The sequence below is a fragment of the Sinocyclocheilus rhinocerous genome, unplaced genomic scaffold (assembly GCF_001515625.1).
Source record: "Sinocyclocheilus rhinocerous isolate Xijiao unplaced genomic scaffold, SAMN03320098_v1.1 scaffold2542, whole genome shotgun sequence".
Classification (NCBI taxonomy): Eukaryota; Metazoa; Chordata; class Actinopteri; order Cypriniformes; family Cyprinidae; genus Sinocyclocheilus; species Sinocyclocheilus rhinocerous.
This window is the reverse complement of record NW_015633236.1, coordinates 151,745-168,621: the sequence shown is the minus strand read 5'-3', so window position 1 is coordinate 168,621 and position 16,877 is coordinate 151,745. Positions and strand designations below refer to the sequence as shown.

Genomic DNA, 16,877 nt, shown 5'->3' with positions numbered 1-16,877 from the left:
CTAGTTGGTTAAATCAGCGCGCGCGCAGGTGCACAGGCAATTACCATTCAAAGTGCGACAGAGGACTGTAAACAGAAAAGATCGAGGCCTTGAGGTGATGTCGCGGAGTAAGTTACTGTAAATATTATTTTAGATATGGTTGCTTGACATCAGTGCTGGGTTCTCATGTGAGTGTGTCGTCGGATAGAGAAGCTGTGTGAATATTACTGGGCTCCGTTCAAAAGCGATTGTGAGGAGCTTCTGGGCCGCTTCCAGCAAACCGAGTCGGTTCGGTATGAGGAGTTTTCTGCTATCTGGAGGGAGATGGACTTCTCTGGTGTGTTTTTGTAAGTAATACTTTTACATCGTTGCACTACTACAGTAATAGTAGTTGGGGGAATTAAAAAGATTTTATTGCTTATAAATGGGCTACCCGCTTATCAGACGTTCAATTGTATATTTGAATTTAGTCACTTAACATAGATTCCTCAGTAGTCATCTGTAAAGGTACAGGTGATGGTTTTAAGATGTTTGCCACACTTAATAGTTTTCCCAAAAAATGAAAGTTGTCATTTACAAAAACGTATAATGCTGTTGTTGTTCTGTTTTATTATTTTTTTCCCCCCACAAAGGAGAATTTAGCATATAATGACCTTTTCATAGAAACCCAGACTGTCATATAATCGCTTTGTCACAGGAACCGGGACGGTTCACCCAAAAATGAAGATTCTGTTATCATTTACTAACCCTCACATCATTTCAAACCTGTATGGCTTTCTTTCTCATGTGAAACACAAATGAAGATATTTAGAAGAATGTTGATTGCACTGACCATTTCATTTAAAGGAAATAAAACACTGAGGTAGTTCTCAATATGTTTTATGTTCAACAGAGGAATGAAAGACATAAAGGTTTGGAACTACATGAGGGCAAATAAATGATGACAGAATTTTCAGCTTTGGCTGAGCTATAGTCAGTATGCTGAACTGTAAAACTAGATCAGGCTGATTCTGCCTGCAGTACTTGAGTTTAGTTACTCTTACTGATTTGGCATAAGTGAAGTCACTTGTCATTGGAATATTTTAGGGAGCTTTTTTTTTCATTTTTGGAGCTTGAAAGTCACACTTCCCATTCACTTTTATTGTATGCAAAAGAGCAGCACAGACATTCTGCACAATACCTTTTATTTCTAAAGAAGAAGAAAAATACAGATTTCAAACAATGTTTTAACATTTTTACGGTTTTCTCATAAAGTTAACATGAAGCATGTGTTTTTGGAGCTTTAGTGTAAATTACGGTTTTATATGAGTCTTGTATTTCAATTGCTCTCATCTCTTTTTCCCAACAGTGGAACTCAGTCTGACCATGAGAAGAGATACTTCACGCGGCTTATATTCACCATAGCCTACAGATACATTCTGCCCCCATACAGTTTTCAAATTCGGGTGGGAGGCCTGTATATGATCTACGGCCTTTACAATACACAACTTATTTGGCCTAAGGAAAAGGTGGTCTGTTTCTGTATTCTCACTCTCTTTTCAATCAAGACCAATGATTCAGCTTTTCCCGCAAATTGTTTCTAAATATGACAAACATAAAGTTGAGTATGTCTGATTTACTCAGATCAGGATTGCTCTGAAGGACTGGTACGATGTGCAGAAGCTTATCGCGGATGCAAAAAGTTGCCAGCATTTGGATGTTGTTTACATCTTTAAAAGGCTTTTATCATCTAAGGCCTTTTGTTTCACCGCCATGCCCCAAAAGGTCAGCAGATTCTACCTCTACTATTGTGTTTTGAGGGGAAGGGCTATATCTTCCAAAAGCATGTAAAAGGCTTCTAATGTGACTGACTTGCAGCTGACATTTGAAGCGAGAGAACGCGTTCAGCATAATGTGAATGAAGAGTTTCGGGACCACAAGAACAGAGTGACCGAACTCGCTTCCATTGAAATGCTAGAAGTGAGTATTTACTATAGCAAAATGTTTTTATTGTGAAATTTATTACCTGTTTTAAACAGTTCTCACTGCATAATGTCTCTTGAAATATAGATAATTTGAAATTAATGGATGCTTTTTTTTTTTAATGCAGGAGATTGCAAATATGCATGGTCATTATGAGAGGCTAAAGAAATCGTCAGTGCCACCATCATCTGGAGTGACGCTGCTTAACCTGACATATTTAGTTCAGAAATGTGCTTTTGAGTACCAACAGTGGCAGGACAAAATTGCAGTAAGTTGATGAACTGTAGTACTATGCGTTGACAATTTTTTTTCAGCTCTTTTCAGTTTGTATGACTTTGTCTTACTAGTGTGCATTATTCATAATTACATTTGTACTCAGGCTGAAAAGGAGAAAAACTCAAAGAAGGAAACCACTCAGAAATCTGAGGTGCGTTAAACCCCACCAGAAACTTTCCACAGTAAAATATGGAACCTTGTTTCCACCATGTGGTGAAAATTTTTTTTTTGTGACTTTTTTTCTTCACAATTCTGACCTTTCCCCTCTCAGTTCTGAATTTGTATTTTGCAATATGTCCTTTTTTTCCCTCAGAATTGTGAACTCTCAAAATCAGAACTCTGACCCCCCCCCTCTAAATTCTAAGTTTACATCTCACAGGTGTTTTTTTTCTGGTACACTACGACTTTGTTACAATTCAGACTTTTTTCCCCACTTGAAACAAGCTTTCATAGTAAAGAAATTTCATATGGTTTTTAAAGTTGTAGCGTCTGAATTTAATAATTTAAGACTACTGCCGTTGTTTCTGCAGTCCTCCAGTAGAGCTGTCATGCTTGCTGCCATCAAGTCCAAATCATATGGTCATGTGTCAAAGGTTTGAAATTTTCTTGCAACAAATGCTGCTATGCTTGTTGCTTAAGTTCTGTAAACATGGTTTACATAGTGGGTTCAGTATTTATTGAGGATGGTACTTAAAGTAATTGCTCCGTTTAGATCATTTTTAGGATACAGATATGTTTATCATCTGCATACATTTATACCTACGTACAGTTACTTCTTTGAAAAAAAACTCATGCCGAAAATGGTTTGTTTTTCCCTTCACATGGCTTTGGGACATGGTGTTAAGGGAACGAAATCTAGGCGCCACAGACAGGTTGAGATGGTCACATCAGGCTCTGGGACCGATCATGCCCTGTTTAGTCAGAAAAGGAGACCTCCATCCCTCAGGACCAGAACCTGGCAAAACTTCGGCAAACCAAGTCAGAATTGGCTAAACCCCTCTTTTAGACATGAAACAACTTTTGAGAACAATGGTAGTTCAAATTATGGGTCAGAAGTTGGTGCTGGTGTGATGTTTTGTTTTCACTTTTGTCTTAAAGGCGAGCCAGAACAAACACAGGAATGGCTTCTGAGTGTGATGGAGGAAGACAAGAATGCCTGTAAGTGTATAGTTCCATTAATCAAAAAATAAATAAATAAAATAAATATGTAATTTTTTTCCTTTCAGTGAAACGTAAAGACATCAGAAGATTCAAGTGGCGAAATAATTGGCTCTGAACAGAGTCGTTAATTTATGTGTCAGTTGACATTGCGTTATGTATTCCACAGTGCTTTATTTAATAATATGAACACTTGAATGTGAAAGCATTGGTTATGTTTTGGTTTGGACAAAAATAAATAATAAAATGAGATCCTACCATCCTGCTGTTGGGTTTCTAGTTTGATTCTGCTTTTAGGCTGTTACATTTTTCATATAGGGAATGCTTAGATTTTTAGATTTAGGTAAAAAAAAAAACACCAAATTTAGGTTAAGGGTTTTTATGTTTTCACAAAGCATTAGTGGTACATTGCTTCGGCCAAATAATTTAATTTAATTTAATAAAAAAAAAAACGAAGATAATGATAAATTATGATAAATAATAAATCAAAAATAAAATGATAAATGCCACTAGAAAATGAAAAGCCATGCAAAGTCTCCCTCTAGTGGAGAAATGTTTACAATGTCACTGAGTGTTTTTTTTTTTTTTTTAAAAAGCACTGACCCCACTCTTTTCCACAATAGCTAAAAGTATGACACAACCTATGATAGCCCCACAGTGTAAATGAAATCCTGTAGTGACGGGAACCCCTTTCATCCGACCACAAAGGTCCCTCTGTGTCCTTCGGTGTGCTCCACATTGTCACAGCACTGTTGTAATCACCATGAGAAAGCCCTGATTCCAGTCATGATATAGTGTTCCTTTTTGTGGGCTTTGTCATGTCTATCTAAAACCCATGAGATTCAGTTGTACCAGTGTCATCCTATCCTCGACATAGAAAAACGGTGTATACAAAAACATTATAACTAGGTCTAAATGACAAAATCTGCGTATTAATATTTTTTAGTTCGCTATAATTTACAGAAACGTAATCAGATTCTGTTGTTTTTTCCCCCACATTTTCCTGTCCTTTTTTTTGTCTTCATAATGAGGTATTTCATGAGCCAAATAAACCCATTTAACTCATTTACTGTCAGGTTTAAGTAATTTTGCTTTTCTGTTGCTTTTCTGTTCATACATCAGTTTCTTGCTTTAAGGTACTTACGAAGTTTCAATTTTATACTGCTTAGACACACGTTAAAAGATAGAATATAACAATCTTTAAAAATGTCATGTTGTCATGAGGTATTTTTTGAGACAAAGGATCCTATCTACTCATGAGCCATAAAGTTGACGTCATTTTTATGTTTATGAATCATTTTCTTTTAAAAAACTTTACTTTTTAACATTTATAAAATTGTACAATTGCACAGGTTAACATTTTTACAATAATTACCAAAATACGTAATTTACCTTCAGGGGGCGCTCGACTGCTTACTCAACTGAAAACTCAACTGGGTCGCATAAATCTCGTGAGGTTTTGTCTTGGAGACATATTATCAAACGTATGACTTAACTTAGTTATTTCCGAGCATTTGTGTATTTTTTTCGCACAAACAGAAATACTCAGCAATCCCTTTGAAATGATTATAATTTTTTTTATAAATTCCCATCCACTACTTTAAAATGACTGATTGGTGAAGCCTAACCAGCGCGGAGAAAAGTAACAGTTAACACGTGAAATCGACATCAACGAGCTGCTTCAGAAGCGTCCTGTATGATATTTTACACTTGAAAATGACATCGAAAAACGGTAATAGCCATTGAAAATACTGAGTGAATAACTAATGAAGATTTATTTTTCGAACTCATCATTCTTGATAAAGCGCTAAGCTCCGCCCATTTTCTGATCCTCCCGTTTCATGCTAGTTACCATAACGTTATTTCATTAGTGAATATTAAAAAATATTCCCAGCAGACCATAATTGAGAAAGACCGGGACCTACTGTGCGTCACTACCAGTGCACGTCCCCGCCTTCAGCTACGTACATACCTCATCTGTCGCCCTCCCTGCTTAATAACGGAAGGGTACTTCCTAGCTCCCAGTCAAATAGCCACTCTACTTTACCACCGTCTCCTGCGCTTTGAAGACTCGAGGATTGTATAGCTATGCGCCGTACAATATAACCAGCCATTGTTCAGTGCAGCTTTGCACGCTGGTGTTTACAGCCTCTCTTGAGCAGCGCGTGGGATACTGATTCAGCCCTTTCGCTTTCACCATGGCAAGCGACGCGCTCCACAGATTCGTCTGCCTTTGTCGATACCTACAGGATCCCTGCCATGTCGCCAGATTCCAGCAGCTCTGCGGCGTCCGCGGGACGTTTCCTAAAAAACCGGCCGAGGCTGGCGAGACGCTTGGGGTCAACGGTGCTTGCGTGGGGCAAAGCGCGGCTGGTGGAGACTCAGCACACGGACTTCCGGGCCAAAGGCTGAGAAAAAGTTTAAATGCTGTTGAACAGGACGAATGTTCCGCTAACGGACCCTCGGGGCGAGACGCGGAGAGGGACTCCAAAGGCACAGTGAAGCCGTTACGCAGGAACTCATTGACCGGTGATGTTGGCCAAGAGTTCATCATCGAGAACAGGTTTCTCTTCTATCTCTTCACCGTCGGTACCGAGCTGGGCAACGAGATGTTCTTCATCGTGTTCTTCCCCTTCTTGATGTGGAACGTCGACCCCTATGTGAGCCGGCAGCTGATCGTGGTGTGGGCCTGGGTGCTGTTCCTCGGCCAGTCCACGAAAGATGTGGTCCGCTGGACCCGTCCCGCCTCTCCTCCTGTGGTCAAAGTGGAGGTTTTCTACAACACGGAGTACAGCATGCCCTCCACACACGCCATGTCCGGCACCGCGCTGCCCTTCTGTCTGTTCCTGCTCACATGCAGCCGGTGGCAGGTATGATGCACTCTTGAGCTGTTTCACACACAAAACCAATCGATAATCGTACCCACGTGAGACAAGTTGACAGTATTCCGTTGGTCTGTTCTTAGCAATCTGTTTTTCCCCCCTGAACTAACAAGCGTTTAATGTTATATTACGAGCTATAATGCATTAGCACTTATTGATGAATATATTTTCAATTAGCCAGTAGCACTCAAGTCATTAAATACTAGTACTTATTCCTTAACTATTAGTCACTGTTCAAAGAGTGAGAAGTAGCAAAGTTAGTTGATGCCTTAAATTTGTTGCAGTGTTTATTAATCTTTGTTAAATTTGTTGAAAATTGTTTACAACTGTTTATTGGGTTACATTTTATTTGAAGGTGTCCTTGTTACAGTGCAATTATACATTTAAGTACTAATCGATAATCGTACCCACGTGAGACAAGTTGACAGTATTCCGTTGGTCTGTTCTTAGCAATCTGTTTTTCCCCCCTGAACTAACAAGCGTTTAATGTTATATTACGAGCTATAATGCATTAGCACTTATTGATGAATATATTTTCAATTAGCCAGTAGCACTCAAGTCATTAAATACTAGTACTTATTCCTTAACTATTAGTCACTGTTCAAAGAGTGAGAAGTAGCAAAGTTAGTTGATGCCTTAAATTTGTTGCAGTGTTTATTAATCTTTGTTAAATTTGTTGAAAATTGTTTACAACTGTTTATTGGGTTACATTTTATTTGAAGGTGTCCTTGTTACAGTGCAATTATACATTTAAGTACTGAGTAATATTAATTAACTACATGTACTTACTATATGGTTAGGGGTTAGGATTAGGGTTACTTGCGTGTAATTATGCATAATTTAGTGTTATTATTATTGTTAGTACATGTAACATGTGTAACAAGGACACCTTAAAATAAAGTGTTACCATTTATTGCTATGTTAGCCCTGGTCCCTTAAGTTATATTAACGAATACAACTACTAGTTATGTATTAGTAAAGAAATTATTCAATTTTTGTTCGTTAACTAATGTAGTTACCAATGTTACCAAATTTGGCCATTGAATTTTGTGGATCTGTAGATATCATCTAGTTGTATTCCAGGTGCTATTACCTATTCCTGTTCGACTAGTAATTTTACATTTATGTACCAGTACTTATTTCTAGTTACTTGTAACTGTTCCAATATATAGTTACTAAGATCTATTCCAGTTTTTCTAGTGGCAACTGAATAGACACTTTATTAGAAACTAGTATATAGTTCAATTAAAATGTAATATTTGTAAGCAAACTAATATGATTTAATTAAATTATGAAGTAGCCATTCTATTTTTTTAAGATTTATATTTGCTGTTTTTTTGCCTTTATTGTTATAGGACAGTGTAGATGAGACAGGAAGCGAGAGAGGGGACAGGATCAGGAAAGGTCCTTGAGCCAGGGTTCGAACTTGGGACACCCTTAGCGCAACGGCGCTTCAAGTTGGCGCGTTACCCACAAGACTATTGAAATTCTGACTAGTCTTTACGTATGACATGTAAAAAGTAATTGTATGTAAGTGCAGATATAGTGCAGGGGTGTTGAAATATAACGGAAAAAATTGTAATACATAAACCACAGATTCCCACATTGCAATTTGCAATGATGCTGTCCCAGCAAACATGCAATTTGTTATCAGTGACAATGGAATAATTTCTTGTCACTATTGGGACAGCAAGTAGTAGCAAATGAAGCAGTGCCAGTAACTAACTGAATGGTTACTGTAGTGGAAAGGGCTACTCTATGCTTTAAATTTTGCCGTACTAATAATAAAATAAGTGCTAGTATTGTAGAAAAAGATACAAGTTAGGTCAAACTTGTTAAGGCTTGCTGTGCTGTATTGGGTGTGCTGTATTCATTCTGAACATCTGTCCTCATTATCAAAACAACCTACCTTTAGCATTTCGGTTATTATGCATAAGCAAGCTAATAATATCCTGATGCCCAGCCTTTGAAGATTTCATTGTTTACCTAGATGTATCATTTATTTAAAGCAAGTTCCTTTACAAAGTGTTATTAAAGAATGCTCCATAATGCACTGATGGTTAAATAATTATGTTGTTTGTTAATTAGTTAAGTTGTGAAGCTGTCAGTTTCAGTACAGGGGGTTGGGATAAGGATGTGTTCTGGCATCATGCTTCACCTGCTTGTAGCATAAGAGTTGCGTAATGATCTCATTCCAAAAAGATTTCCTGCTTTCATTGATTTTGTTGTTTTATTTATTTTAAGTTATCTTTGTTTTAATGTCCTAATAAAGAAAGTTCTGTTACCATTTATTTTCAAAGAAACAACAGAATACTTTGCCTGAGTCAAGATCTCATTGACTGCATTAACTACCCTTAACATTTAACAGGCAAGAATGTAAAGGTTTTGTATTCTCTATATACATATATGATAGTTCATTTAGCTATTTAAACTGTTTAAAGATTAAGGTACCTTTAGTCTCTCCATTATGAAGCACTGTCTACTTGTATGCATCATATTTAATCAAACATAATAATATTTGAGGCTTATTCTTAATGCTTTGTTCTCAAAACTAACTTGAAGGATGACTAGGACTTGCAGCATCAAAAAGTACTGAAATAAGCTGTTTCTCTTTAGGAGAAGTGATATGTTTTTAGTTTCTATACTAATTCACTTCATTTGCCAGTGCTGTGTGAAGTTCATCCAGTTCAGTGTTGACATGCTAGAATGATTGCCCTTCCTTTAAAAGGGCATTATTCCACTGGTGCTCAAATATTGATTTTCAGATCTCAAAAGTCATCTGTCCTTAGTCTGTTGCATCCATTGGAAAATAATTTAACTTTTCCATATTATTGTAGAACTAACTCATCTGGAAATCAAGGTTCCCAGTAAATGCATTTCCAGACAGGACATTAATCTCAATAGTTTTTTTTTTTTTGTGCAAAATATGCAGGTTTTGTTACTTAAGCACTAAAGGTTTATGCAGTGCACTGTATTATTCATAAATATGGATTTCTCTGCTGGGTTATCTGAATCATATGCTTGTTGGTGTCAAAAATCATTACTTTTAACAACAATTAGCATATAGCCAGAAGAAGTTGTGCTATTGCTTATGATGATAACTCTTTTTGATACACCTATTATATACAACAGGGATCTGATCTAGTTCTGTAGAAAGCTTTTCTTAGTCTTCTGCTTTTGACAGATTCTCATGAAAAACTGCCGGGGAAAAAATGAATAAGAATGAAGTCCGTTCTTCTTCATTTTTTCCCTTGCAGTTTTTTTGAAGTCAGCAGAAACTGACTGATAATGTGCCGTGTACCTGCTGAAGACTGAAAGTCTTATCCAGCTGTTTGTGCAGAAAATGGAACTCAGTCCCTATAGTTTATTTTCTTGCTTTCATATCCTCTTAAATTTAGCAGGAAACTAGGAACAATTGCCTCAAACATGTTTCCTCTTCTTTCGCCATTGCTCTGGCCACTGGATTTTCTGTAGATGATTTATTCAAACAAGCCTACAGATTGGAGAATGAAGAACTAGCAGCTTTGTTTTCACGTATGACGATTTTTTTCAGGGAAACTGAAAATTTGTATCAACGCTTTATTTTGGAAGTTGCTGGAGAACCAGTGAGGTCAAGTCAGCTCAAATTTTTTTAACTTACACACGTAGTCAATGTTGATGGGATTGTGGGAGGTACTGGTATATTGCCCAGACTACTGGAGTGAATAAATGAGCACATAAGGAAAGTTCAACTGAATGTCAAAAATGAACCGATCTGTTGTCTGAATGATGAGAAATCCAGAGGCATTTCTGCAGATCAGCAGCTTCTTCGATCCACGTCTCTTGCAACTGCACTTGGTCTGCCTCTAAAGTATTAGAGTATGTTCAGGAATTCATCAAACATATGAATTTACATTAACAGTGTGCCTGGTGGTCTCAATCCTTGATGGACTCGTAAGGCATTCTGGCCCACTCTGTCCTGATTCTGTTGCTTAATTTGTGGTTGATCAATATGTGTATTGTAAGTTATATTGTATGGTTTTTTGTCCTGCTGTAAGCAGTTGGTTCAGCATTCTCTTTGGTATGAAAAACACTAAATTCTTGGATACCACTTGACTAAATATTGGATTATGATATACTTACACTACCATTCAAAAGTTTTGGGTCGGTAAGATTTAGAAATTTCTCTTATGCTCACCACGGCTGCATTTTTTTGTTTGCGTTGAAGAGTCTTGCGGCAGGACACGTTGCAGGTGCCATACCACACAGTGATGCAGCTGGTCAGGATGCTCTCGATGGTGCCTCTGTAGAAGGTGCACATGATGGGGGCCGGGGCTCTGGCTCTTCTTAGTTTGCGGAGGAAGTAGAGACGCTGCTGTGCTTTCTTGGCCAGTGCTGCGGTGTTGTCAGTCCAGGAGAGATCCTCTGTGAACTGAAAACAGTAGAAACAGTAATATTGTGAAATATTACTACAATTTAAACTGACTTTCTCTATTTTAAAATTTAATTTATTTCGCTGATGTCTAAGCTGAATTTTCAGCTTCATTACTCTAGCCTTCAGTGACACATGATCCTTCAGAAATTATTCTAATATGCTGATTTTCTGCTCAAGAGATTCATCAATGTTGAAAACAGCTGTGCTGCTTAATATTTTCTCTTTCATCTTTGCTGAATTAAAGTATTTGTCTTTAAAAAAACTTAATGACCCACAGCTTTTAAACAGTAGTGTACATTATTTGAAATTTGAATTAGATAATTTATTTTTATTATTTTATTTCTAAAATAATATTTTGGGTTTTGTAGTCTGTAAAAATTTCAATCATGTGTTTTAACTAGTGTTAATTTTGTATAATTTTAATTTTAGTTCAAGTTGTAGTAATGTTATGTTTTTTTTTGTCATTTCAGTGTTTATTTTCTCTTGTAAAGAAAATGTCTGTATAGAATTTAATAATTTTATTTAATTGTATTTCAGTTATTTTAGTACATCAGCTTAAAAAAGTAATAATAACAACATATACTGTGTATATATATATATATATATATAATTTTATTTAAGTTATGGTTTATTTTACCAACAGTTTTTTTTAATGGTGTTGGTTTCAGTTTATAACCCTGGTTTTTATTGATTTTAAGAATTGACTTTACTGCCTATTGAACTGCAGTTCCTCAAGTCTTTGCTCTCTGTGTTCAACAGTACCCGTTCATGTTTGGACTGAGCATCGCTCTGTTCTGGAGTGTCCTTGTGTGCATCAGCAGGATTTATATGGGCATGCACTCTGTCCTGGTGAGTAACGTTTTCATCACATTTAATCATTCTTTCCTATTGCCTTAAATCAATGGATCATCAAATAGGTTTTGGAACAACATGAGGTGAGTAAATTATGATAAATGATTTCATGTTTGGATGTACGAACTCTTTAATAAGCATGATAATTTCAGTCTGTTGCACTAGTAGCTGTGTATAATTGGTTATTCAGAGCATATTAATATGTTTTATGCAGTTCAGGCACCTTCAGCTTTCCACAGCATAGCTTTCAAATTTGAGGAACTTTTCAGTTCTCGCTTTGCAGCTTCGTGACTAAGGTTTTGGGAGCAGTTCAAGAAGAAGCCTAATATATGCTGCTTTAGTCTTTTGCAACCCTCTCCTGTCAGTAACAAAACAAATCAGTGAGTCATCACGGCTGACTCAGTATCTTCTGATCTTCTAATGCTCATCTGTTTAGATTTTCCTCATAGAAGATCTCTGATTGGATAATTGCTTCCCCTGGGCTTGTATGAGCCGGTGGTGATCATTTACATTTTTATGTGTTGAGCAGACAGAGGCCGATAGACAGTTTGAAACACAAGCTTTGCATTAGTCATCAAGATTGACATGTTGTGTGTTAGTCATCAGTGCTGAAGGTTGCACATGTAGTAACAATTACCATTGACTTCTTACACCTGTTATTTTTCTGCAGAGGCTGTGTCTCTTTATCTGTTTAAATGCTGTTGGTGGGAGCAGACAGATTTAGAAAGCAAATGCTGGTTGCCTAGGTGATGGGAACCTTGTTATTTTAATGCTGTGCTCTCGATGATGGTGGCTGAATCATCTTTGTGGAAATCTGCACACCCAATGATTTAGGAAGTCTAGATCGTGCTGTGTGTGAATGCTGTGGGAACACAAGTCTGTGGACCAGGGCTCAACATTGTATGGTCACTTGTCCTATGGGGCCAGTCCGCTGTCGCCACTATATCTTATAAGATAAATGTGGTTCATTGACCACATGCAAAATGTTTTTTTTTTTAATGGATGTTATTGCAAATTGTGCTTATGTAAGTATGCCAAGGTAAAGTTGTTTGTGGTTTTCTAAATGTTTAAAAACGGGCTGTCAATTAAAAAAAAAAAAATTAATTAATTTAATAGCAATTAATCACATATATAATTTTTTTTTTAGTTGTTGGTTGTACTCATGCAGAGGGACGTCTTTGGTGGTTGCATTATATCTCACTTTTTTTCAGCATCTTGTTTTCATGTCATTACAAACCAATAATACTTTTGTTTATCTTCAAAATACAAATTAAGATATTTTCAATGAAACCTGAGAGATTTCTGTCCTTCTATTGAAAGTCTGTGCAACCAGAACTTTGACAGTTCAGAAGGTTCATAGAACTCATTAAATATGATAAGCTCAACTGTACTTGTTGCACAAGAACAAAACTAATCAGTTCTTGTGGAAGCTCAAAAATATATTTGCCTGATACGGGAGAACCAATGAGGTTGATTAAACTATCCCTTTTTTATGTCTATGTTTAAATTGTTATATAGGGCGAATTCGGGTGAAGTTGGACACACTGGGAAAAAATGTTCCACTTATCCTGAATTAAGCCTAAATAATAAAATATTTTATTATTAATATACTAAACAGTATGTTAGAAACATGAAATTGATAGTCCAAAATATGTGCTAAAAATATTACTTATTTGTGTGAAAATGTTGGCAAGGCATGTAAAAATCTGAACTAGTGGACCTAAAATATCTAAACTAGTCTTCATAGAAATGTTACTAAAAATATTTATTATTTGTGTGAAAACGTTGGCAAGGCAAGTAAAAATCTGAATTAGTGGACCAACTAAGCCAGTATAGAAAAAAATCCTTATTGTTGAGCCCCTCATGGACTGTTTGATAGCTTAGGGCTGAAGTGCCTGTGATCAGAGTGCTTTGGTAGAGAAGATTAAGAAAAAACGTCTCTTAGATCTTTCCAGCATCCATTCAACCCTCTAACTTAAAAAGACTGATATATAGAGGGAAGGACTAGAGCAGGAGTGCAGTGGGAATGTGTAAATGAGACACTGCTGGAAAGAATCAGAGACCTTTGGCTTGCAGTACATGGAGCAGCATGTGTACATGTATAAAATAGACATGGACAGGTTGAACAGGCTACACATCTGTCAGATCTAAGTGAAGAGACACGCTTCTTGTCGTGACTATGTGGATGGCTCATGATTAGGCATTTCCTTCTGCAGATTCTGCAGGCTCCTTTGACCTTTTACCCATTTTAAAGTACATAACAGCATGAGTGTATCATATACAGACAATCAGATTGTAGTGTTCTCGTGAGGTGTCCAAAGTCAGACTCTAATCTTCTGTTAACCTTGAATGTGCCTCACATAAGATTAGACGACGAGGGGCAAATGGATCATTTACTGAACTGCCTCATGCCTCTCCAGACACTTACTTACTTTCTTCTGTGGAACATTAAAAATAATGTGAAGAATATTCTAGCCACTCTATATCATTTCCATATATTGAAACTGAGGCTGTCAAGCAAATATGAGGCAAAAGCACTCTAAAGGTGTCAACAAAGTGCTCCAAATGTGAAATTATATTACAGTTTAAAATAATTGTTTTCTATTTGAATGTACTTTTAAATGCAGTTCATTTCTGTGATGGCAAAGCTGTATTTTTAGCAGCCATTACTCAATTCCTCAGTGTCACATGATCCGCAGAAAACATTTCTTTTTTTTTATCAATATTGACTGAAAACAGTTCTGCTGCTTAATTGTGATGCAAACAGCTAGGGCAGATCTCAAGATTTTCTGTAAATAATGAATGAATGATCAGTCTGTTCCTCACACAAAGCTATCGTATGACTTAAGATAGCCTGGAATACAACAGATGAGTTACATAGACCACTTTTATGGTACCTTTGCATTCTTTTTGAAGATTGCAAACCATTCGCTTTTTTTTTTTAAAAAGAGTGAGCAGAAATTTCTTCAAAAATCCATTGAAAAAAGGACATTGGTAATGGTCATGAGGGCAAATAAAGTCTGAAGGAAAAATGTTACAAAACCAGTTCCTAATGTTCATCAAGGCTGCAGTGTTAGAAAAAGTGAGCTGGAAGCTCAGACTTTGAACATCTGCTGTCTGTGAACTCTAACATAAAATGGAGAGATGCCCTGAACAATTTTTTTGTGCCACACACAAAATAAGGCAGCTGAAGTGTATGTAAAACCTGCATAAATGACACCTCTTTATCAGATCTACATGCCATATTCTTCCAGCCTGTTCTCAAGTCAGTTTTGACATGTTATGGTAACCATGGCCTTACATTAGTGGACTCACTGTATAGTTAATAAATACATTGCAACATTTTATTTCAGGGTGAATGTTTTTGTTCATTCTATACACAACTGGGCCCTGTTTCCATAATGACTCATACACTGTGTTTATACAGATCACTGATGCTTGAACACCACCTTTCTCGTGCCAAGCAATACCTGTTTTCACTAACCTTCACGTATTTGCCTGGCCAGTAGTGAATAAACAATGAGAATTTAAATGTCAGTTTGTCTAAAAATTACTCCAAACCTTTAAGACTTTGGTTAATCTTTGAAACACAAATTAGGATATTTTTAAAGAAACCTTAGAGGTTTCTCTCCCTTCATTGAAAGTCCAGGTAACCAAAATGTATAGAAACAAAAAGGTCATGATTAAAAATATCTTCATTTGTTTTTCGAAGGTCTTATGTGTTTGGAATGATGTGAAGGTGACTAAATGATGACAGAATTCAGACTTTTTCAATCTAATAAGTTTGTTCCTTCATCTTCACAGGAGGTGATCACAGGCTTCCTCTACAGTGTGCTCATCCTGGCGGTCCTTCAGCCCATGCTGCATGACATCGACACGTTCTACCTGTCCCACAGCTACGCCCCTCTGGTCGTCCTGCTTGTGCATGTTGGCTTCAGCTTGGTGGCCTTCTCGCTGGACTCATGGAGCACCTCCCGTGGCGACACGGCCCAAGCGTTGGCCACAGCTGCCGGAGCCGCGTTGGCATCCCGTCTGAACCACCAACTGGGTCTGCAGCCAGATCCCCCCGAAGAAGCTCTCCCACTCACCCTGCCCCTGATCGACGGGGCCTTACTGACCCGTTCCATCATGCGGCTCCTGGTAGGAGTGGCCGTGCTTCTAGCCGTCAGGGCTGCTATGAAGGCAGTGGCGATCCCGCTGGCCTGCAGGATCTTCGGCGTGCCTTCGGATGACGTGCGGAAGGCTAGACAACACGCGCACGTGGAACTGGCGTACCGGTTTATGGTCTACGGCACAGTGGCCTACTGCTGTGTTTTCCTGGTGCCACTTCTCTTTGGCTTCCTTGGCTTGTCCTGAAGAAAATCCCTCCGTTTAACCTTGTTATTATCCGGTTTTAATCCTAGCTTAACCTATACATGACTTGGACTAGTGAAGGTCCACAGTTGTAGTCAAAACCAACAAACATTTGGTTGCAAACACATATGATGTTCATGATTTTGATAATTTCACCAGCTCCATTTCCATGCTAATTTATTTCACTTGTTTTGTTTACAGATTTTATCGAACTGATGAATTTGAACAGGGTTTTTTGGAATTTGTTGCCATCGGTGGGCTGTTTTTCTTGAAAGTGAGTGCGTGTGATGTTATGATCTTCAGAGGGCCTGTTCAAAGCTTCTGACTCTTGAACAGTAATGTTTATAGCCATTCTCAAAAAGGTTTCAAATGTTTCCTGCATTTGTCTTCAGTGGATTTCCTTCAGCAGACTGACACCCACCCATCCCCGGACCCTTGTGCTTTCTCTCGCTCAACAATACGCTGGATTGTTTCTCGCTGTATAGATTTTGGCTCAGTCTGCGGTCCTTCCTGTCTGTTTTCATCCTTCTGAAGCAAACTAACCTGAGTGAACACCCTTGTCAGACATTTGTATCCTTGTCATGGTTTTCCCTCAAGGGCTCGTTCTCATAACATTTTGTAATTCTCTGTTCTTCCTAGGGCTTGTTTATCTTCTCAGTGGGTCCATTCCAGATCAGTGCTATGGCCCTAATGGTTCATTCAGTGGTTCAGGAAAGACGCTCTTAAATCTGAGAGGTGTAGAAAGTTGTTGTTATCTAAAAACTGGTTGAGTTCACGGCTCACAATAAGCGGTAATGCATCGAGAGAATGAGGGGAGGGAACTTCCTGTCAGTATGAATGCTGTATACATGAACTTCCTGTGGATGTGTTACTCTGAAACCCAAGCTAGGAAAAGGCCGCTCTGAATATGAATGCAGCATATCTTTAACATTGTCTTTGTCAATGTATTATTTATATGCGTCAAATATGTTTTTAAAAATAATTACAGAGTTTTTTGTGTA

The 16,877-nt window shown here is 37.6% G+C and overlaps 2 protein-coding genes across 2 annotated transcripts; both read left to right on the top strand.

The window, feature by feature from the left end:
- snapc1a (small nuclear RNA activating complex, polypeptide 1a) lies at positions 1-3,731 on the top strand. The gene is made up of 11 exons (XM_016557437.1): positions 1-107; positions 188-326; positions 1,328-1,487; positions 1,603-1,743; positions 1,837-1,938; positions 2,069-2,209; positions 2,321-2,368; positions 2,748-2,810; positions 3,063-3,195; positions 3,316-3,375; positions 3,444-3,731. Exons 1-11 carry the CDS (start codon positions 98-100, stop codon positions 3,491-3,493), a joined length of 1,047 nt encoding a protein of 348 aa, XP_016412923.1. The 5' UTR covers positions 1-97; the 3' UTR covers positions 3,494-3,731.
- A 1,019-nt stretch (positions 3,732-4,750) lies between these two features.
- Positions 4,751-16,877, top strand: LOC107743975 (sphingosine-1-phosphate phosphatase 1-like). Its single transcript, XM_016557436.1, has 3 exons — positions 4,751-6,245; positions 11,431-11,520; positions 15,328-16,877. Exons 1-3 carry the CDS (start codon positions 5,574-5,576, stop codon positions 15,877-15,879), a joined length of 1,314 nt encoding a protein of 437 aa, XP_016412922.1. The 5' UTR covers positions 4,751-5,573; the 3' UTR covers positions 15,880-16,877.